This window comes from Alligator mississippiensis, chromosome 15, assembly GCF_030867095.1.
Source record: "Alligator mississippiensis isolate rAllMis1 chromosome 15, rAllMis1, whole genome shotgun sequence".
Lineage (NCBI taxonomy): Eukaryota > Metazoa > Chordata > Crocodylia > Alligatoridae > Alligator > Alligator mississippiensis.
Window position 1 is genome coordinate 16,531,617 of NC_081838.1, and position 15,231 is coordinate 16,546,847.

The 15,231-nt window shown below is 57.1% G+C and overlaps 1 protein-coding gene across 7 annotated transcripts in view; it reads left to right on the forward strand.

Moving 5' to 3' along the window:
• The first annotated feature begins 423 nt into the window (after window positions 1-423).
• The window catches only part of ARHGEF11 (Rho guanine nucleotide exchange factor 11), a 39,772-nt gene continuing 24,964 nt past the window's right edge, over window positions 424-15,231 (forward strand). For 5 of the 7 annotated variants that reach the window (XM_059718836.1, XM_059718842.1, XM_059718838.1 and 2 more), the window contains exon 1: window positions 424-1,067. In XM_059718836.1, the coding sequence (XP_059574819.1) occupies window positions 1,033-1,067 (35 nt within the window). In that variant the 5' untranslated portion in view covers window positions 424-1,032. The remainder of the gene's footprint in view (window positions 1,068-15,231) is intronic. The other 2 variants (XM_059718837.1, XM_059718841.1) reach the window with 1 other exon arrangement.

Here is a 15,231-nt window from a genome sequence, read left to right on the forward strand (position 1 = left end):
GGGGAGGCGCGACCTCCTCCCTGCCCCGCCAGCTAACCCCCGCAGCAAAAGCGGGGCTCAGCTAAGGTGGGGGTCACCTCCTACGTGGGGCTGGAGCCGAAATACAGCCACGGGGTTAGGGGGGGACAGAGCAGCCCTGCTGCTGCAGGCTCCAGCCGCTGGAGGGACCCCTCGCAGCTGATTGCAAAGCAATTACCCCCCCCAGCAGTTAAAAAAAAAGAAAATAGTAAAAAATAATAATACTAATAATAATACGCCAGGACACAGCCACACCCCAGGGCAAGGCTGCAGGGTGAAGCCCCCCGGGGGTGCCCTCCGCGGGCATGGCCCCGGAGCGAGCGGCTCGGCGGGCGCGGGGCTGGGCGGGGCGCGGCGCGGCGCGGCGGGGGGCGCCCCGGGGCCACGTGGGGGGCAGCGCGGGGCGGGGCCGCATTAGGCCGCTCGGGCTCGGGCTCCCCGGGCGCCGGGCCGGCGGCTTCCCCGAGCCCTCCTGCTGCCGGGCGGCGGCGGCCCCGTTTCCCGGGGCTCCTGCACATTTGGATGCACCCCCTCTCCCCCCCTTTCTTTCTTGTGTTGTTTTTGCAAGGGGACTTGGCTGCTTTCTCCTTGTTCTTGGCAAATTGGTTTTTTCTGGCAATATCATTTTGATTGCTGGCTGGGTTTTTTTGGTCTTCCCTCCCCCTTCCCTGCGCTGCATTTGTTTTGGAAGCCAGCGGGAGAGGAGGGGGAGGGAGAAAGGGCACGATGTGGAGGAGCAAACTCGAGATGGACTTGCTGCTTCCCGGCTCCTTTTTGTCGGAAGGAAATTGATTTTTTTTTTCCGCCCTCCTCCCTTTTCTTGTATTATTATTATTATTATTATTATTATTGGGGGGGGGCGGAAGAAAGCCAAGAACCGCCTCTGTGCATGCGTGTGCAGGTTCCCCTCCCGGGAGGGGGGATGTGAGCCCCCCCCCACCCCGCCCTTCCCGTCTCCCCCCTCCCCGATCCAGCCGGGAATTTCGGGATCCGCGAGGACCGGGCGGAGGAATCATGAGCGTGAGGCCTCCACAGGCTGCGCTGGACAGGTACGGGGCGGCTGGGGGGTGCCGCGGGTCGTCTTTGCCCCCCCGCCCCGGGGGATGGTTTTGGGGACGCGCGGGGGTCGGGGGGTGCACAAGCGTCGGGGTCCGGGCGCGGCCCCGGATGCCCGGCGTGCGTCTCTCTCAGGCTGCGTCTGCCGTGCGCTGGGCTGTGTTTTGAATCCTTTTTTTGCTTGCAGCCTGCCATCCTGTTCCTTGTCTGGGTCACCTTTCCCTTCCCGTCATTCGACTTCCTCTGTTCCTGTCTCTGCAGACTGCAGTGGGCTGCGACCGGGCCTAGTTTAGAAGTTAGTCCGGGGCTGGTACCCAGGGCCTGCTCGGACCCCGGCCGCCTCGTTTGCATGACATCCTGGTGTCGCTGGGCTATACGGCCCTGCCTTGTCCCCCCCTCGTTTACCCCAGCACGCTCCCCCCTGGAAGGGCAGATGCCTTCCCTGCACCCTGAATGGAGCCGGCAGTCCTCGGGCCGCTTCCCCTGGTCCTGTGGAGGAATCTCGGTGCAGATGGGTGCTCCCTGGCCGGGGTCTCTGGGGCTTTGTGGCAGGCCTCTTGCAATCTGCTTGGGGATGTGGCAGCACGCAGGGTATCGGCATTGAGGGACCCCCTCCCCACTCCAACCTAGCTCAAAACAGAGGTGCCGTGCAGAAAACACTCCACTTATTCTTCTCCGCCAAGTGTTTATTCTCCTCTCTCACATCCTTTGGTGTGAAAAGACACAGGATAGAAAGCAGCTATCTGAATGTGTTTTGTGTGCTCGGGTTGACTTATTCTTATTGCCCGCGTGCTTTCTCTGTTGTTCAGCTCTGCTCGGCGGATTTGATCGTCGACTTGCTTTGGGATTTCTAAATTCTACCACGCGGGAGCTGATTCGGGGCGTTTAGCAAAAAAATCGAGGCTGGGGAGAGATGGTCATGTCTGAGCGCACTGTGTGCTCTTCGGTGGCCTGGTCCATCCACGGCCTGGGTCTGCAAACACTTTCCAGCGGGGGTTATGCTCCCCATTGCAGTGGTCCCATTCAGTAGAAGTGTGGGGCTGCTGGAGATAGTTGCACCTCCGTGTGAAGCAACCTCTGGGATGGAGGATGTCAACAGACCAGCACATGTCCACAGAGGAATGAGAGGTGAGAAGCAAACCCCTTTGGGGGAGTGCTGGGGGGGAGGTCTTTCTTGCAAAGCAGAGAAGGTTTTTGCTTGTGCCTACCAGGGCTTGAAGCTGTGTTTCGGTGCAGGGGGAATGTGCCCCTTTTAAGACCAATTGCTTGGTCTTGAAAGGGGCAGATTCCCCCTGCACCATCCCTTTTGGCACGATTATTAAGAGGTAGCCCAGGCTGTCTGGGTGAGGCACACTGCAGCATGGGTGTCTGAAGACTGCCTCTGGCAGCGACTGGCTGTGGGATGTGGCTGTGTTTTTTCATTGATGAGTCTTCGCTGTTAAAAACAGTAATGATCTTCCACTTCCAGTCTGAGCTACATCAAACCCAGCCACTCCTTTCCCAAGTAAATACAAAATTTGATTAGACAGATGCGGGGCCTGGCCAGCTGGGGACTGGAGATTGTATTTACAGCCTAACAGATTTCTTTCTTCCTTGGTCTCCTTGCCATGTTTCTAAAGGCAGCTGAGCATAGCTACCAGCTGCTGAGCCCCTCCAGGGAGGTGCTAGGGTGGGCAAGTCATAGGAGGTGATGGGGTGCGCTCAGCAGAAACACCTGGCCTGCCTATGTTGGCAGGCTTGTGCCTCAACCCATTATCTGGGCATGGAGATCATTCGTGGTGATGAGCCCGAGTTGTCTGATTTTGGAGAATTTAAGTTGTTTTGGTTTCTAGCCCTCATGGCTGCGCAGTCAACCTTCCTCCTAGGATGTGCAAGTCTGCAGGCCGCTCTGGTGCCTTGGCTGATGCTCAGTTTTTTCCAAGTGGCTACGTGCGCAGAGCAGATCTTCAGAGCCCCTTTGGTGAAACCAGCCAGCAGCCGTTTGGCTTCTTGCTTGTGTTGGAGCTGGAGGTGTCGGAGATGCCCGCAGGGTAGGAGGGTGAGGCCCCAAAGTAGAGGTAGCCACAGGAATCCCCCACTGGAGCCCAGAAGTGGAGAGAGAAGGCTTCCTCGGTAAATCCTTGCCTCCTGGTAAGAGAGCAGAAAGCCCAGGTGCTCAGCGCAGCAGGGGTCTCTGCTGCAAACCACCCTTCCTTCCTCCATCGGCAGCCTGTGACGGAAGGCAATGAAGCTCCTCGTCCTGCCACCAGCCAGAAGCTTGTGAGAGAAGGTCTGTGGGCAGCAGCCAGCTGGGACTCCAAACCTCCTTCCTGGCACTGCGAGGAGCAGGGGGCAACAATATTTTCACTCCTGGGCAAAGGAGACCTTTGGACTTCCTCCATATTCAGCCTTGATGTTCAGTCTTGTGTGTACACATGCAATTGCTGATGTATGTGGGCTGACCAGAGGGTTATGTACTTCCTCTGATCAAAGAAGGCACATCCTGTGGCCTGAAGTAGTTGCATCCTGGAAGATCACTTGTCTGCATGATGGCTGGCGCACTGGGGACTGCACAGGGATTTCCAGAGCTGAAAGCCAGAGCAACTACTGCATGAGCGCTACAGCCACATCTGCCAGCCTGGGCGGTAACAGGCTCCTGTTCCCTCCAGGAGAGGCACAGAGAGGGGCCTGCCACCTGCTCACCTAGACGTTCTGCCACCTGGACACTGGTTTACTGCGCTAGGGACTGTCCATCCAAGACGGCAAACTGCTCTGCACAGGCCTTGCAGACATTGTTAGCTTCTCTTCCGACAGCTCAGCATCCTTTCAGCTGCAGAGCATCTGCTCTGTGCCACCCTGTGTGTCTCTGGGATGGACATGGTTGTGTTTGCGTCATGCCCGAGGGCAGCCAGGTGATGCCACCCAATGCCGGGGCTTTGGTCTGCATGGGAAAAATGCACTTCCCCAAAGAGTGGAGTGTTGGTGGTGCAGAAGGGAAAGTGTGGCCAGAAATAGAATGGGGAAATAGGCTTGTTCCTTCACTGTTCAAAGGACTTTTGCTTGTCTTACATCTGGCTCTTGTCGTGGTCTTTGTACCCCAATATGCGCCCAATTTCTGTGCTGCTCTGTGCGGTGGGACAGGATGGGGAACACCTTAAGCAGCCGAAAGGTCTCTGCAGCAGGAGGAGGAGGAGGACAGGGCAAGGAGGATTTCTGCCCTCGTATGCTCTGCAGCTTTCAGTTCCTCGCCAGCTAGTGGCTGCCGTGTCCACAATGCACCCTCTGCCCTTTGACGAGTTAAATCACTGCAGGAAGTGGCCTGCCGCTGCTCCACACAGCAAATCAGATTAGTGCTCGCTGCACCAAAGGCTGAGTGCTGGTGGGGCTGGCTTGGCCAGCTCAATGGCAGGCGGTGGGGAGCTGCAGCCTGGGCACCTCAGTGCTATGTCCCTCCAGGGCAGTGTCCCTCCCAGGGGAGTGGTTATGTGGAAGACTAAATCAGACTCTTCACTGCTTGGCATCCAGCTATGAAAGGCCCAAAGAGGACTGTGTTTCTCTAGTAGCAGTAGCTGGGTTCAGAAGTTGCCCCTTTTTCCCCACCACCCTGTTGTGTCACGTGGCTGCACCTTCTGCAGATATGGCGGTGTTTTTGGTGCATTGGGTCTGCACCATGCTGGCAGACCCCTGCACTCAGGCAGAATGCCATGGAAGCCCATGCAAGGCCAGCTGTGAGAGCAAAACCAAACTGGCAGACCCCTGCGGGGTGGTTTAGGGTCCAAGGGGCTTCCCCAGGGCACCGGGGCCTGCCTTTGTGCAGCTCGCTGCAAGATCAAGGTTGTGGCTTATGGAGCCCCAGGGGCTTTGTTTTATAAATAGCTGCTCCTTTGCCAGGTGCATCCTTTGGCTGTCCTGTCTCTACCTCTTGAAGGCTCAGATCAAGTGTAGTGGCTTCTTAACCTGGCAGGGGAAATACCACGCATCTGTGTTCAAGAAGGCAGTTTTCCTGAACCGCTCCACAGGAGAACTGCTCTTCTAGCATGCTTCGCTACCCGCCGAGACACAGCGGCTTTAAGCCCAGTTTATGGAAATGGGAGTCTCCTCCCTTGCTTGCTCCTAGGGCCTTATGGCTGAGGGCAAGCAAAACTCGGGGACATCTGAACCCCAAGCCTCCAGGCTTGGGCCTGCCTTTCAAAGGTTTTGGAAACATCTGGAGCCCCAGTTGCGGGTGGAGGATGTTTGCCAGTAGTAGGGCCACTTATGGTTCTGGACTCTTGGATTTGGAATTAGTTTTGGCTAATTTGGCCTCAGATGCAAACTAAAATTTAAAGAAAAAAAGTGTCCTGTGCTGTCTGATTGAAGATCCTCCTGCCTTGAATGTAGGTTTGTTTCTTCCTCAGACCATCCCTGAGACCGGACGAGGGGCAGTAAGAGGCAAGAACTCATGGAGATAACAGATTTCCTCCCTGCCTCTCAGAACACCTTGCAAGCGAGGTTGGACTGCCTTCCTGGCAGGGAAACTGAGGCACCGAGAGGGAAAGTGACTTAGCCAGGGTCACCCAGCCACTCAGTGGCAGAGCTGGAAAAAGAGCTGCACAGTCCCAGTCTCTGTTCTGTCCCTTGGGCTGCACTTGTCTCTCCACTGGGTACCTCTCTCGGGGTGATCATTTGCTATGTCTGCCTGGGTGGGGTGTCCAGATGACCTGAGCAAACCCCATCTCTGATGTAGACACCTAACACAAATACATCTCTCTGTGCCTCAGTTTCCCTAGTGTGCTAATGGGGATGTGGACCCTCCACCCGCAACGTTGCTGCAACTGGGGAAATGAGCCTGGAGCTCCCTGGAAGGGTAGAGCAAGTTCCCCTCCTTCCTCATGCAGCCACTAAGAAGCTTTGCCTGCAGCTCTCCAAGCCGTATGTGGTGCCACCCCAGAGGGGTGCTAGGTGGGTACTGGTGCCCCTTGGCTTTTGGGGCTTGCTGTTTGGTGATGGCCTTTGGTTTCAGCGCATGAGGTCAAAACAGACCAGCGTGTCCGTGCTGCAGCTGACAGAAGTACCAACTCCTGTTCCCCTGCGTGGGCAGCAGGGGAACCCCCACATTGGCAGGACAGAGCCTTCTGCTTTGGCACGTTGTGCCCGAAAATATCCAGCCACTTGTGTGGCTAATTGAGGGACAGAGGCAGATTGTTTGCGGCGTGGCCAGGAGAGAAGCCGGGCAGATCGAGTTGCAGCGAGGAACTGCCCCATTGCGCTGGCACAGGCCCCGTGCCGCCCGCCGGAGTCCCTGCCTAGTGCGCTGTCGTCTGCGTTACGGCATTGCTTCCCGCTTCTGGGCGAGAGCCACATGGATGTGACATTGGCAGGGCATTGTCTAGTCTGCATGAGTCCGCTCCATTCATCACGGCCAGCACAGGGCGTGGAGCCTCTTTCCCTTTTGGAGTGGTTTCTGCAGAGAACAAGGTTCCCTTGTGTCCCGGGTGGAAGAGGCTGGGACAAGGCATTGTGAGTACGGCACTGGAAGATGTGGCGCGCACTCCAGCGGCTTCTTGGCTCTGGCTGTTACGTTGGCTGGGTGCGGGGAACTCAAATCCGGCCCTCTCACGGGCTGCTTCCAATGAGCCCTGCCCGAGGAGCAGGTCTTGGCGTGGCTGTTGTGCCCATCCCCATGGCCTCTGGGCACCGTGGTGTGGTGATGTGCTGGCAGAACCCTTTGGGCTTGGTTGAAAGCCTATGACACCCTAGTATGGTGGTGGCTGATGGTTCAGTGCGTCCAAGCTGCATCCCTCCAGGTAAACAGCTCTTTTCCCACCACGACTTCCCCATGTAGATGGGCTCTCAGGTGCCTGCCGCCATAGCCTCTGTACCATCGCCATTCGGGCTCTGTTAGCTTTCTTGGTGATGTGTTTTGTCACAGGGTGGTGTGAAACTGCCTGTTGTTAACGCACTGGCCTGTGGAAGCTGATACCTAGCTGTGTAGGGTGGAGCAGGGCACACAGCGAACAGCTGCACCAGCATCTGGGAGGTGGCCCGGGCTGGGGAGGTCAGGGGTGAACCAGCCTGGACCCATGAGCTTCGCTCTGCAGTTTCCTCCAGGGCCCCTGAGAGGATTGGCTGCTTTTGGAACGAGTATGCGTGTGATCCATACCAACGTGCAGGGCCGTGGCATTTTGGAATAGGTCTTGCCTTCAGCTCGGACCATCTGGATCATGAGTGAGGATGGGAGAAGGCAGAATGATTCAGCGCCACTTTGCAGTCACCGTCTGCTGGGAACGGTATGTGTGCTGGGGCGGGGGGTTTGCACATGTGTGTGTACATGGGGAATAACATTCAATGCGCACTGAGGCTAGTGGGTGAGCAGGGCTTTTCGCACGCTCCTGTTAGGCTGAGCAGACTCAGCGTTGGTGCCGGTACTTATCGTTTGGGCAGCAGGCTCCTTTTTTTCCAGGCACTCGGCAAACATCACCTTTGTAAGGCGTCAGCATTGGCTTGTGCCTCCACCTCCTGCTGTGGCTGGCACCGTCATCTCACGCTCTCCTCTGCTCCTGCCCTTCAGCCTTTGGGGCACAGCTCTTGAGCGCTGGACGCTGCCTAGCTCCCAGCCCCTCCTGTATGGCTTTCAGCCTCCCTGCTTCTCCAATCCTGGGCACGTCAGACATTTCCTGTGCCAGACCCTAACACCCTTTGTAGGGTATGGATGTGAGCGTGGCAAGCGACCTTCATGAGTCCCCGACTTAAAACAAAGATAGAGGAGCTTGTCTTTGGGGCATGAATTAACCCAACTAAAAGGGTGGCCTTAGTAGAGGCCTGGGCAGAGTTTTCTGTTATGTGAAAACCATGTCTGCTTGGGGACAGACCTTTCTGGTGTAACCCGAGGTAGGTGTGTGGAGTCTTCCTGGTATCATTGCCTGTGCGGAGGCTCAGACTAGTGCAAGACCTTAGCTAAGCACAGAAGTTGTGTTTCTTAAATTATAAGGGTGTAGCTGTACAATTCCACCCCCACCACTGCCCCATATGGATTTGGTTATACTGGTGTGACAGTAGGTACGCTGCTCTAGTTTGCTTCTGCGCTAGAAGAGGAAACAGCTTTGCCAGTATAACCAGTCATACCAGCACAACTGGCTGACAAATTGTACTCCTGACTAAACAACCCAACTGTCCCCAGCCTTCCAGTTTCCCCCAGTGGTGGTGACTGCTGCTGCTGCCATTAGAAAAATCTGCACCACACGGACAGCTGGAGACACGGGGACGGCAGTAAGATAAACAGAATTTGGGCTGACATGAAATCTCCAGGGCGGCTGTGCTGATTGCATTAATTCTCGGATTTAATTAAAATTCTCCATTTGAATGCAGCTGGTTGCAAAGGAGTCACTGCGGAGTCTGTGGACTGGAGTTTGGTTTGCTGCGAAATATAGGTGGGATGTTGGGTCTCATTTACTAAATGAAATCTCTTCCTAGCTGGTGAAGTAATTTGGGATAGGAGCTGCTGCAGGGAACCCAATTGAATGACAGACGGCGCCTCTGGCCTTTGACTTGAGCTGATGGGATGGCTCGACTGTATGGCATAAGCCACACGTCACCTAGACACGGAGAGAGGAAGCTTTGGGTGCAGGTGGTTTGAGCTTGTGTCTGCAGGCGGTGTGAGTGTGGCTGAAGGGTTGACCTGGAAAAGTGGGTATAGGGGTGTCTCCTTCCTCTTCCAGTTACAGGAGGGAGCATGGGTGAGCAGCCAGGCAGGGTCCCAGGGCTTGGGAATCCCCTTGGTGCCTGGTTAGTGCTGGTATCCATCCATGACCGCTGCAGGGTGACAATCTCACTGAACGCTATGGTATTTCTGGTGCACTTGGCACCTGAGTTGAGTGCCATGCTTCGCCTGATAAAGTTCTTTGAGTAAATCCTGTATCCTTTATTAGACCATGCCTATGTCCTTAGACCAACACAGCTACAACCTACGCCCCTGAAACATGGAAGATATGCTTTCGCTGAGGCTTTGCTCCTCCCTGAGGTTGCTGCAAGCCTGGAATTGAGGTAGCATCGCACCGCCTGTCTTCCAAGAGCAGCTTCTGTTTCCAGCTCTTGGAGGCGATGATTGGGTTGTGGCTAGAGAGCAGGGCTGGCAGTCAGGATGCTCGAGGTCCCTTCCTGCTCCCACCCGGCCTGTTGCAGCGCGTTTCCCTTTTGCGCACGGGGACCTGAGGCAGAGGCCGGTAATGACACCAGCTGGGAGGGGATGGGGCAGTCGTTCAGATGCTTCAGCAGTTGTACAGAGCTCAGAGTGACCTTCACACTTGTGTCAGGGGACTGCTCGGGGCTTGGCGTTAAGCATGTGCTGAAAGGCTGTGCTGGAAAGAGGCCAGGAGGCCGCCGTGTGTCCTCAGTGGAGAGGCAAGGGGAGAGGCCTGTCCCTCTCGTGGAGGGGCTTTGGGACGTCGCAGTTGTCGGCCTTGCAGTGCCTCACTGTGATGCGCTTCCCTTGGAGTGGATGGCAGAAGTGGTGCCTGCCTGTGCACACTTGTGCAGACCCAGACAGATAATGACAGCCTCCTCCGGGCAGTGGCATCTGCCAATTTAACAGCAGACCCATGGAACAAGCCCCGTCATTTTCCCCCGTTGGTGCTTTCCCATGTGCCCTGGGCAGAAAGTTTTGCCCAGCAGTAGTTGTTAGACCCCAGCTGAGAGGGGGGTCCCAGCGCGTGGGGGTGCTGCACAAACACTTCAGGAGACAGTGATGCCTGGACCACCCAGGCTCACGCCGCGAATCTGTGTCCGAGCCAGGAACAGATGGCAGAGATCTAGGTCCCAGCTCAGCCCCTTCCATTAGGCCGTGTTGCTTCCCTGCCCTCCCAAAGGTCAAGTTTGGCTGCCCGTGTTCCCACTTCAGATGGGATGAGAGCTGCATGCTCTTGCTGCCTTGTGCTGCCAGGTGGGCATCTCTGTAGGGGCAGCACACATCTGGTATCGCAGCAAGGCTAGCTGGAGAGGTGTGGGCATGCCAGTCCTGCCAGGGGCATGGTGGGCTGTGTGAGGCTTGTGTTCCCAGCTGACTCTAGCCACGTTTCAGCAGAGCTGTGTCAGTTTGCCACCGGGCTGCTTTGCTGTTTAAGGCATCACCCAGCACAAGGGTGTCTCTCGGCATATCTGCAGTAGCACAGCCTGCTGCAAAGGGCCCATCCTGATTTAACAAACGGACCCAAAAAGTGGCACTCGTGGGACATTTGAAGGCTGCAAAGTCAAGTGCTTGAAAGCCAGGACTTACTGGAATTGATATTACCACTGCTGCTGCCACGTCTCCCCACCTTGCGTGTGAGTGGTTTGAATCCCTTTAATGACTTGATCCCCTGCTGCGCTTCCCGCTACTCATTACTGACGGTACACTCCAGTGGGCGCACCCCAGGGCTGCCTCTGGGTTATCCAGGTGGCCTCAAAGTTGGCTTGGCCTCTTAATGCTCTCTTCTCAGGGTGGGTTCAAAGGAATTGACCAAATCTGCCTAGTCTTGGTCCTAGCATCAGAATACAAGGATGGGAAGGGACCTCAGGAGGTCACATCTAGTCCGAACCCCTGCTGCAAGCAGGACCAGCCCCAACTGTCTCATCCCAGCCAAGGCTTTGTCCAGCTGGGTCTTGAAAGCCTCCAAGGATGGAGACTCCACCACCTCTCTAGGTAACCTGTTCCAGTGCTTCACCACCCTCCTAGTGAGAGAGTTGTTCCTAATATCTAACCCCAACTTCCCTTGCTGCAACACCCTGGCCTGGAGCAGCTATGGCCTTCTGCATTTGCTCCTTGGAGGGCAACTGTGCTGGGAGCTGGGAGGGTCAGAGTCAGCAGGGAGACTGCACAGCTAAACCCATTTCTCTTCCCGAAAGGCTCTTAACATGGTCAAACCGGGGTTGCTTTTCACCCGGGTGGCAAAAGATGCCTGTGTCTTCCATGCACACGCTGCTGCAGGCCCAGTCGTAGGCTTAGGAGCACTAAGGCGAGCCAAAGGAAAGATCACCAGCATGTAACCTGGACTGTGGTCTCCTCGCACCTAGCCAACCCCGTTAGGTCATGATCGCCCTGCAGAAACTCCCCAGCCAGCCCACGGCAGATGCCCAGCCCGTAACAATCCAGCCACAACGGGCTGAGCTTTGCAAAGGTTTCTATACCTGAAACCCGAGGCCGGTCCTGGGTGGTTTCAGACAGCCTTAAGAGGAGAGGGTGCTGCTAGCCCAGCCTTTAAGAGTGGCATGGCCCTGGACTCGGGCTGTGGACAGAGCAAGATCCCAGGAGCTGCACTCCCAGGGACCCGGGAGTTTCTGCTATTCAGCTTCTAGGAGCAGGCCCAGGCAGGCCTGATCAGGACCGGTGCAGGGCACAGGGCTTTGTCCTCCAAGGAGGTGGTTTTGCAGGAGTTCCCCCTCCCCAGCCCAGTCTCAGTGGCCCGCCTGGCAAAGCCACAGCTGAGACTGACCCACTTTGAGGATTGATCCTGTTTCTCTCTCTTAATCTTTTAATTGCGCCATTTGTTCCGCTCCAGCTCCCGAGATGGCAGCCGCTGCTTTGCCTTAGGTGGTTTCTGGCTTGATGGAGGGACTGCTGTGCTGTGATCAGCAGGGGCCCTTGCCCGGCAAGGGGTCAGTGGTCCCCTACGTGAGCAGATTTCTAGAGGGGAAGCATCTCTTCTTGCTCTGGACTGTGCCAAGGTGCCCAGGGCCCCGTTCCCGTCGAGCTTTGCACCCTGTAGAAACCTGACAAAACGCACTTGGCGATCCGGAGCGTAGCCAGCTCCCGGAAAGCTCATCCCCCATGAGCTCTAGGAAAGCTCATGGGCTCTGTCTGGCCGTGACCTCTCTGCTGGGCAGTTGCCAAGGGTTATACCTGGGGCAGTCGAGGCGAGCAACCTGGGAGCTACGGCTCGTCCGAGCTGCAGATTGCAAGGGGTGCGGGGGCAGGAGCAAGGCTTGGCCTGCCCATACCAGTGGTGGGGCCTGGCCCCAGTGTTGCAATCCTGGAGGCTCGGGAAGCAGGGATGCTTCCATGAAGAATTCTGGAGAAAGAGGCCGTCATCGGGCTAAAAATAAACAGCCGAAACCAGAAAGAAAAACCTCAGACCAGAAACCCCTGTCGTAACGCACAGAGCAGAGGGGAGGGCCCGCACGGAAGGATCCCCGGGTGCTGGCCCAGCCAGCTCCATGTGGGTGCCAGCTCGGGGTAGTTAGGATGTTTCCCTCTGGAAATGTTGGCCCCGGGCCTGCTGCGTGCTTCAGCCTTGAGTCAGTGCAAGCTGAGGGCACTGGCTCAGGCACTGGAGGAATGGCTGAGCCCCCCCCAGCACGAGAGACTGGGGAGGCGGTGGCCACGCACTGGGGGTAGGGAACCGAGCAGGGATGGGAAGGTTGGAGTCTCTTGAAATCATAACCGCTTTGCAGTGCCCTCCAGGGCAGGGCTCCGTCTCTATGCACATGCTTCAGCCTTTCACGACGGCAGAAGTACCACGGTGCCGGCATCTCACCAGCTTCCGAGCGTCCTCCCTGCCCTCATGAAACAGGGGTGTTGCGGCCCGAATCACAGCTCTGGGGGAGCCGGTTTCCTCCAGAGACCAGTCCCCAGCATGGCTTTGGGCCTGTTGGAGAAGAGCCCCAGAGACGGATCTGAGAGCCCTGCGCAGCGAGCATGCAGCGGATGCAGGCACTTGGAAACCTGGCCTCAAGCTCTCTGGAAGTCTGCGCCCATGAGTCACGCGGAGCTTGACTCTCAGCTGCTCTAACCTCAGAGAACGGAGCCCAGACCTGCGCTGAGTAATGGGACGGAAAAGTCCACGTCAGGTTTGCTATTTTAAAATCCGCTTGAGCACGTGACGTGTGGCACATCTCGGTGTGAATGGGACCTGGCCGGCTCTGCCGAGGCAGCTCGGAGCTGGCATTTGTGCTTGCCCCGCGCTCTTCACGCCAGCTGTCTGCAAACAGTGCAGAACGTGCCGTGCTTCTGGCCACCGGGGCTTTCATCTCAAGGCATTTCACCCCCAAGGCTCCTGGCTCCCAGCCCACTGCTCTCACCACTCTCCAGACAGCACCCCTTCTCCAGCGTGGGGGTTAGGACCTGGGGGGGCTGGGTGGTTCTGCTTGTTTCTCTTGCCAGTATTGGAGCATCTTGCTGCCTGCTGTAGCTCACAGGACCAGGCTGTCTCTCACAGCAGCAGATTGGCATTAAAGAAGGTCTTATAGGCATTAGCAACATCCTCCTTGAGCTGCAGCCTGACAGGTGTCTCTGTTCTGGATGCCGGCCACTGTCTTAACTCCACTTTCGTGCCTCTGAATGTCTGCAGAAGGAGATTTCCCCGTGCTGGGCACTGCGGTTAGAAATTGCTAACAATTTCCACTCCGGGTCCCTGTTCTCACTGGCTTTAATTTCGCCAGACTTGAACTGTGCCTGGGGCGGGAGCTTGCCCCAGACGGGATTTCTTTGTGAACTTGCATTAGGAAACGACTTGCCTGGCGCTGGGAGCAGGGCTGGGCAAAACAGCATGACTTTCCTCCTAAGTTGAAACCAGGGGATGCTTTCTTTGAAAGACTCGGTGCCCTTTGTGCTTTGGAGCAGAAACGTTTTTTAGCCAAGGGTTGCCCTCGTATTAGGGAGGTGACTTTTGTGTCTGCAGGCTTCATTTGGCCCCTCTACATGTGTGTACACCAAAAATGACTGATTTCCTCCTGGGCTTGCCCGTTGGCTTTGTCGTTGCCCCTCAGTGAGAAGGGATCGGGAGCTGAGGCAGAGAGAGGGGAGGATTGGAAGTGCCGAGGGTGCCCCAGCCTCGTGCCAGAGTTACACAGGCCTTGCTTTTCTGGATCGCCCTCTGTCTGCTCCAGGGCTGCCCCCTCTGCGTGCAGTCAGCTGGAGGGACCTGACCGGGCTCTCGTCTGCTGGTCTGTGGTGGAGGCAGGAAAGAAATGCAGTTTTCCAAGGAAGCGATCAGCTGCCCTGACCCACCCCTGCAAGCCCCTTCCTCTCCCGCTGCACGCCAGCAAGTGAGGCATGGCTCCCAGAGATGACTTCCCCCCCAGGCTCACTCCCCGTGGACAGGAGGCAGGGGTTGCTCTGGACGCCGTGCCCAGGCAATGCAAGACAGCATCATGCGGCGTACGTGAGGGGGAGGAGGCTGAATGAAGACCCCCAGAGTGACCCTATTCCAGGCACTTGCGAGCCCATGAGCACTTGACTGAGCAGTGCTGGAGAGCCCTTGGGACACAGGTTTGTTAAGGCAGTTATAGCTGCGCATGGCGATCCAGACCCTGGGTGCTAGGGGCTACATGTGCACAGAGCAAGGACCAGCCACACCGGGAGGCATTAGGATCTGAGCAGAGGCATGGAGCAAAGATGCAAGTTCCCAAAGGTTTGGAGTTCATCGTGGCGGGCAGGATGCCCTCCGTGGGGATGCTGTGCCATGCCAGGCTGCTGGGCTGAGTCAGTCCCTGCATGGCACACGGGGTCTGCCGTTGCCTTTCCTTTGTCTCTTCTTTGCATCACTCCAGTTCCTTTTGTGCTTTGGCTACAAGGCCTGAACAACACCCTGGGATTTCCCCAGCAGAGACGGCCGGTCGGGTGGTGCTGACTCATCCCTGGTGCTGCCTGGAAGGCACTGGCTCTGAACGTGTGGGCACCACGGTCCCAAGCACTACCCGTCTGCTTTTCTACCTCCTTGCCTTTGAAAACAGCTCTTCCATCAGCCTCTCCATCTGCTTCAGGGCATGGGGATTGTTTCTGGGGGTGCTTTGAGGAGCAGGGGTCATGGGCCGGTGTGCTACCCAGCCACACACGCTAGGCTCAGATGGAAACTTCAATCACATGGACCCGGCGCACTCTGACTCGGCCAAGGGGGGTGGGGGGAGGGCAGGGAGAGGGGCAAGGGATTGCTGAGCCGACGGAACGGGCGGTAATTACCCTCCCTGCCTCGTTCGGGCCTATAATTGTGGTTTCAGGGAGGCATCTCATACTGGAAATCTGCTGGAGCAGCAGAGCCTGGGGTTACGCTGCTGACTTTCCGTCCCTTGGGCTGGGCAGGGGGGGAAGGGAGGGAGAATCGCCCTTGCTGACGTGGGCACTGGACTCCCCGGTGGCGCCTGGGCTGGGGGCACCCGCCCGGGGACGCCACCTGACCGAGCAGGCAGTTCGGTGGTACCCAGCACACGAAGGCACACAGGGGGTGAGAG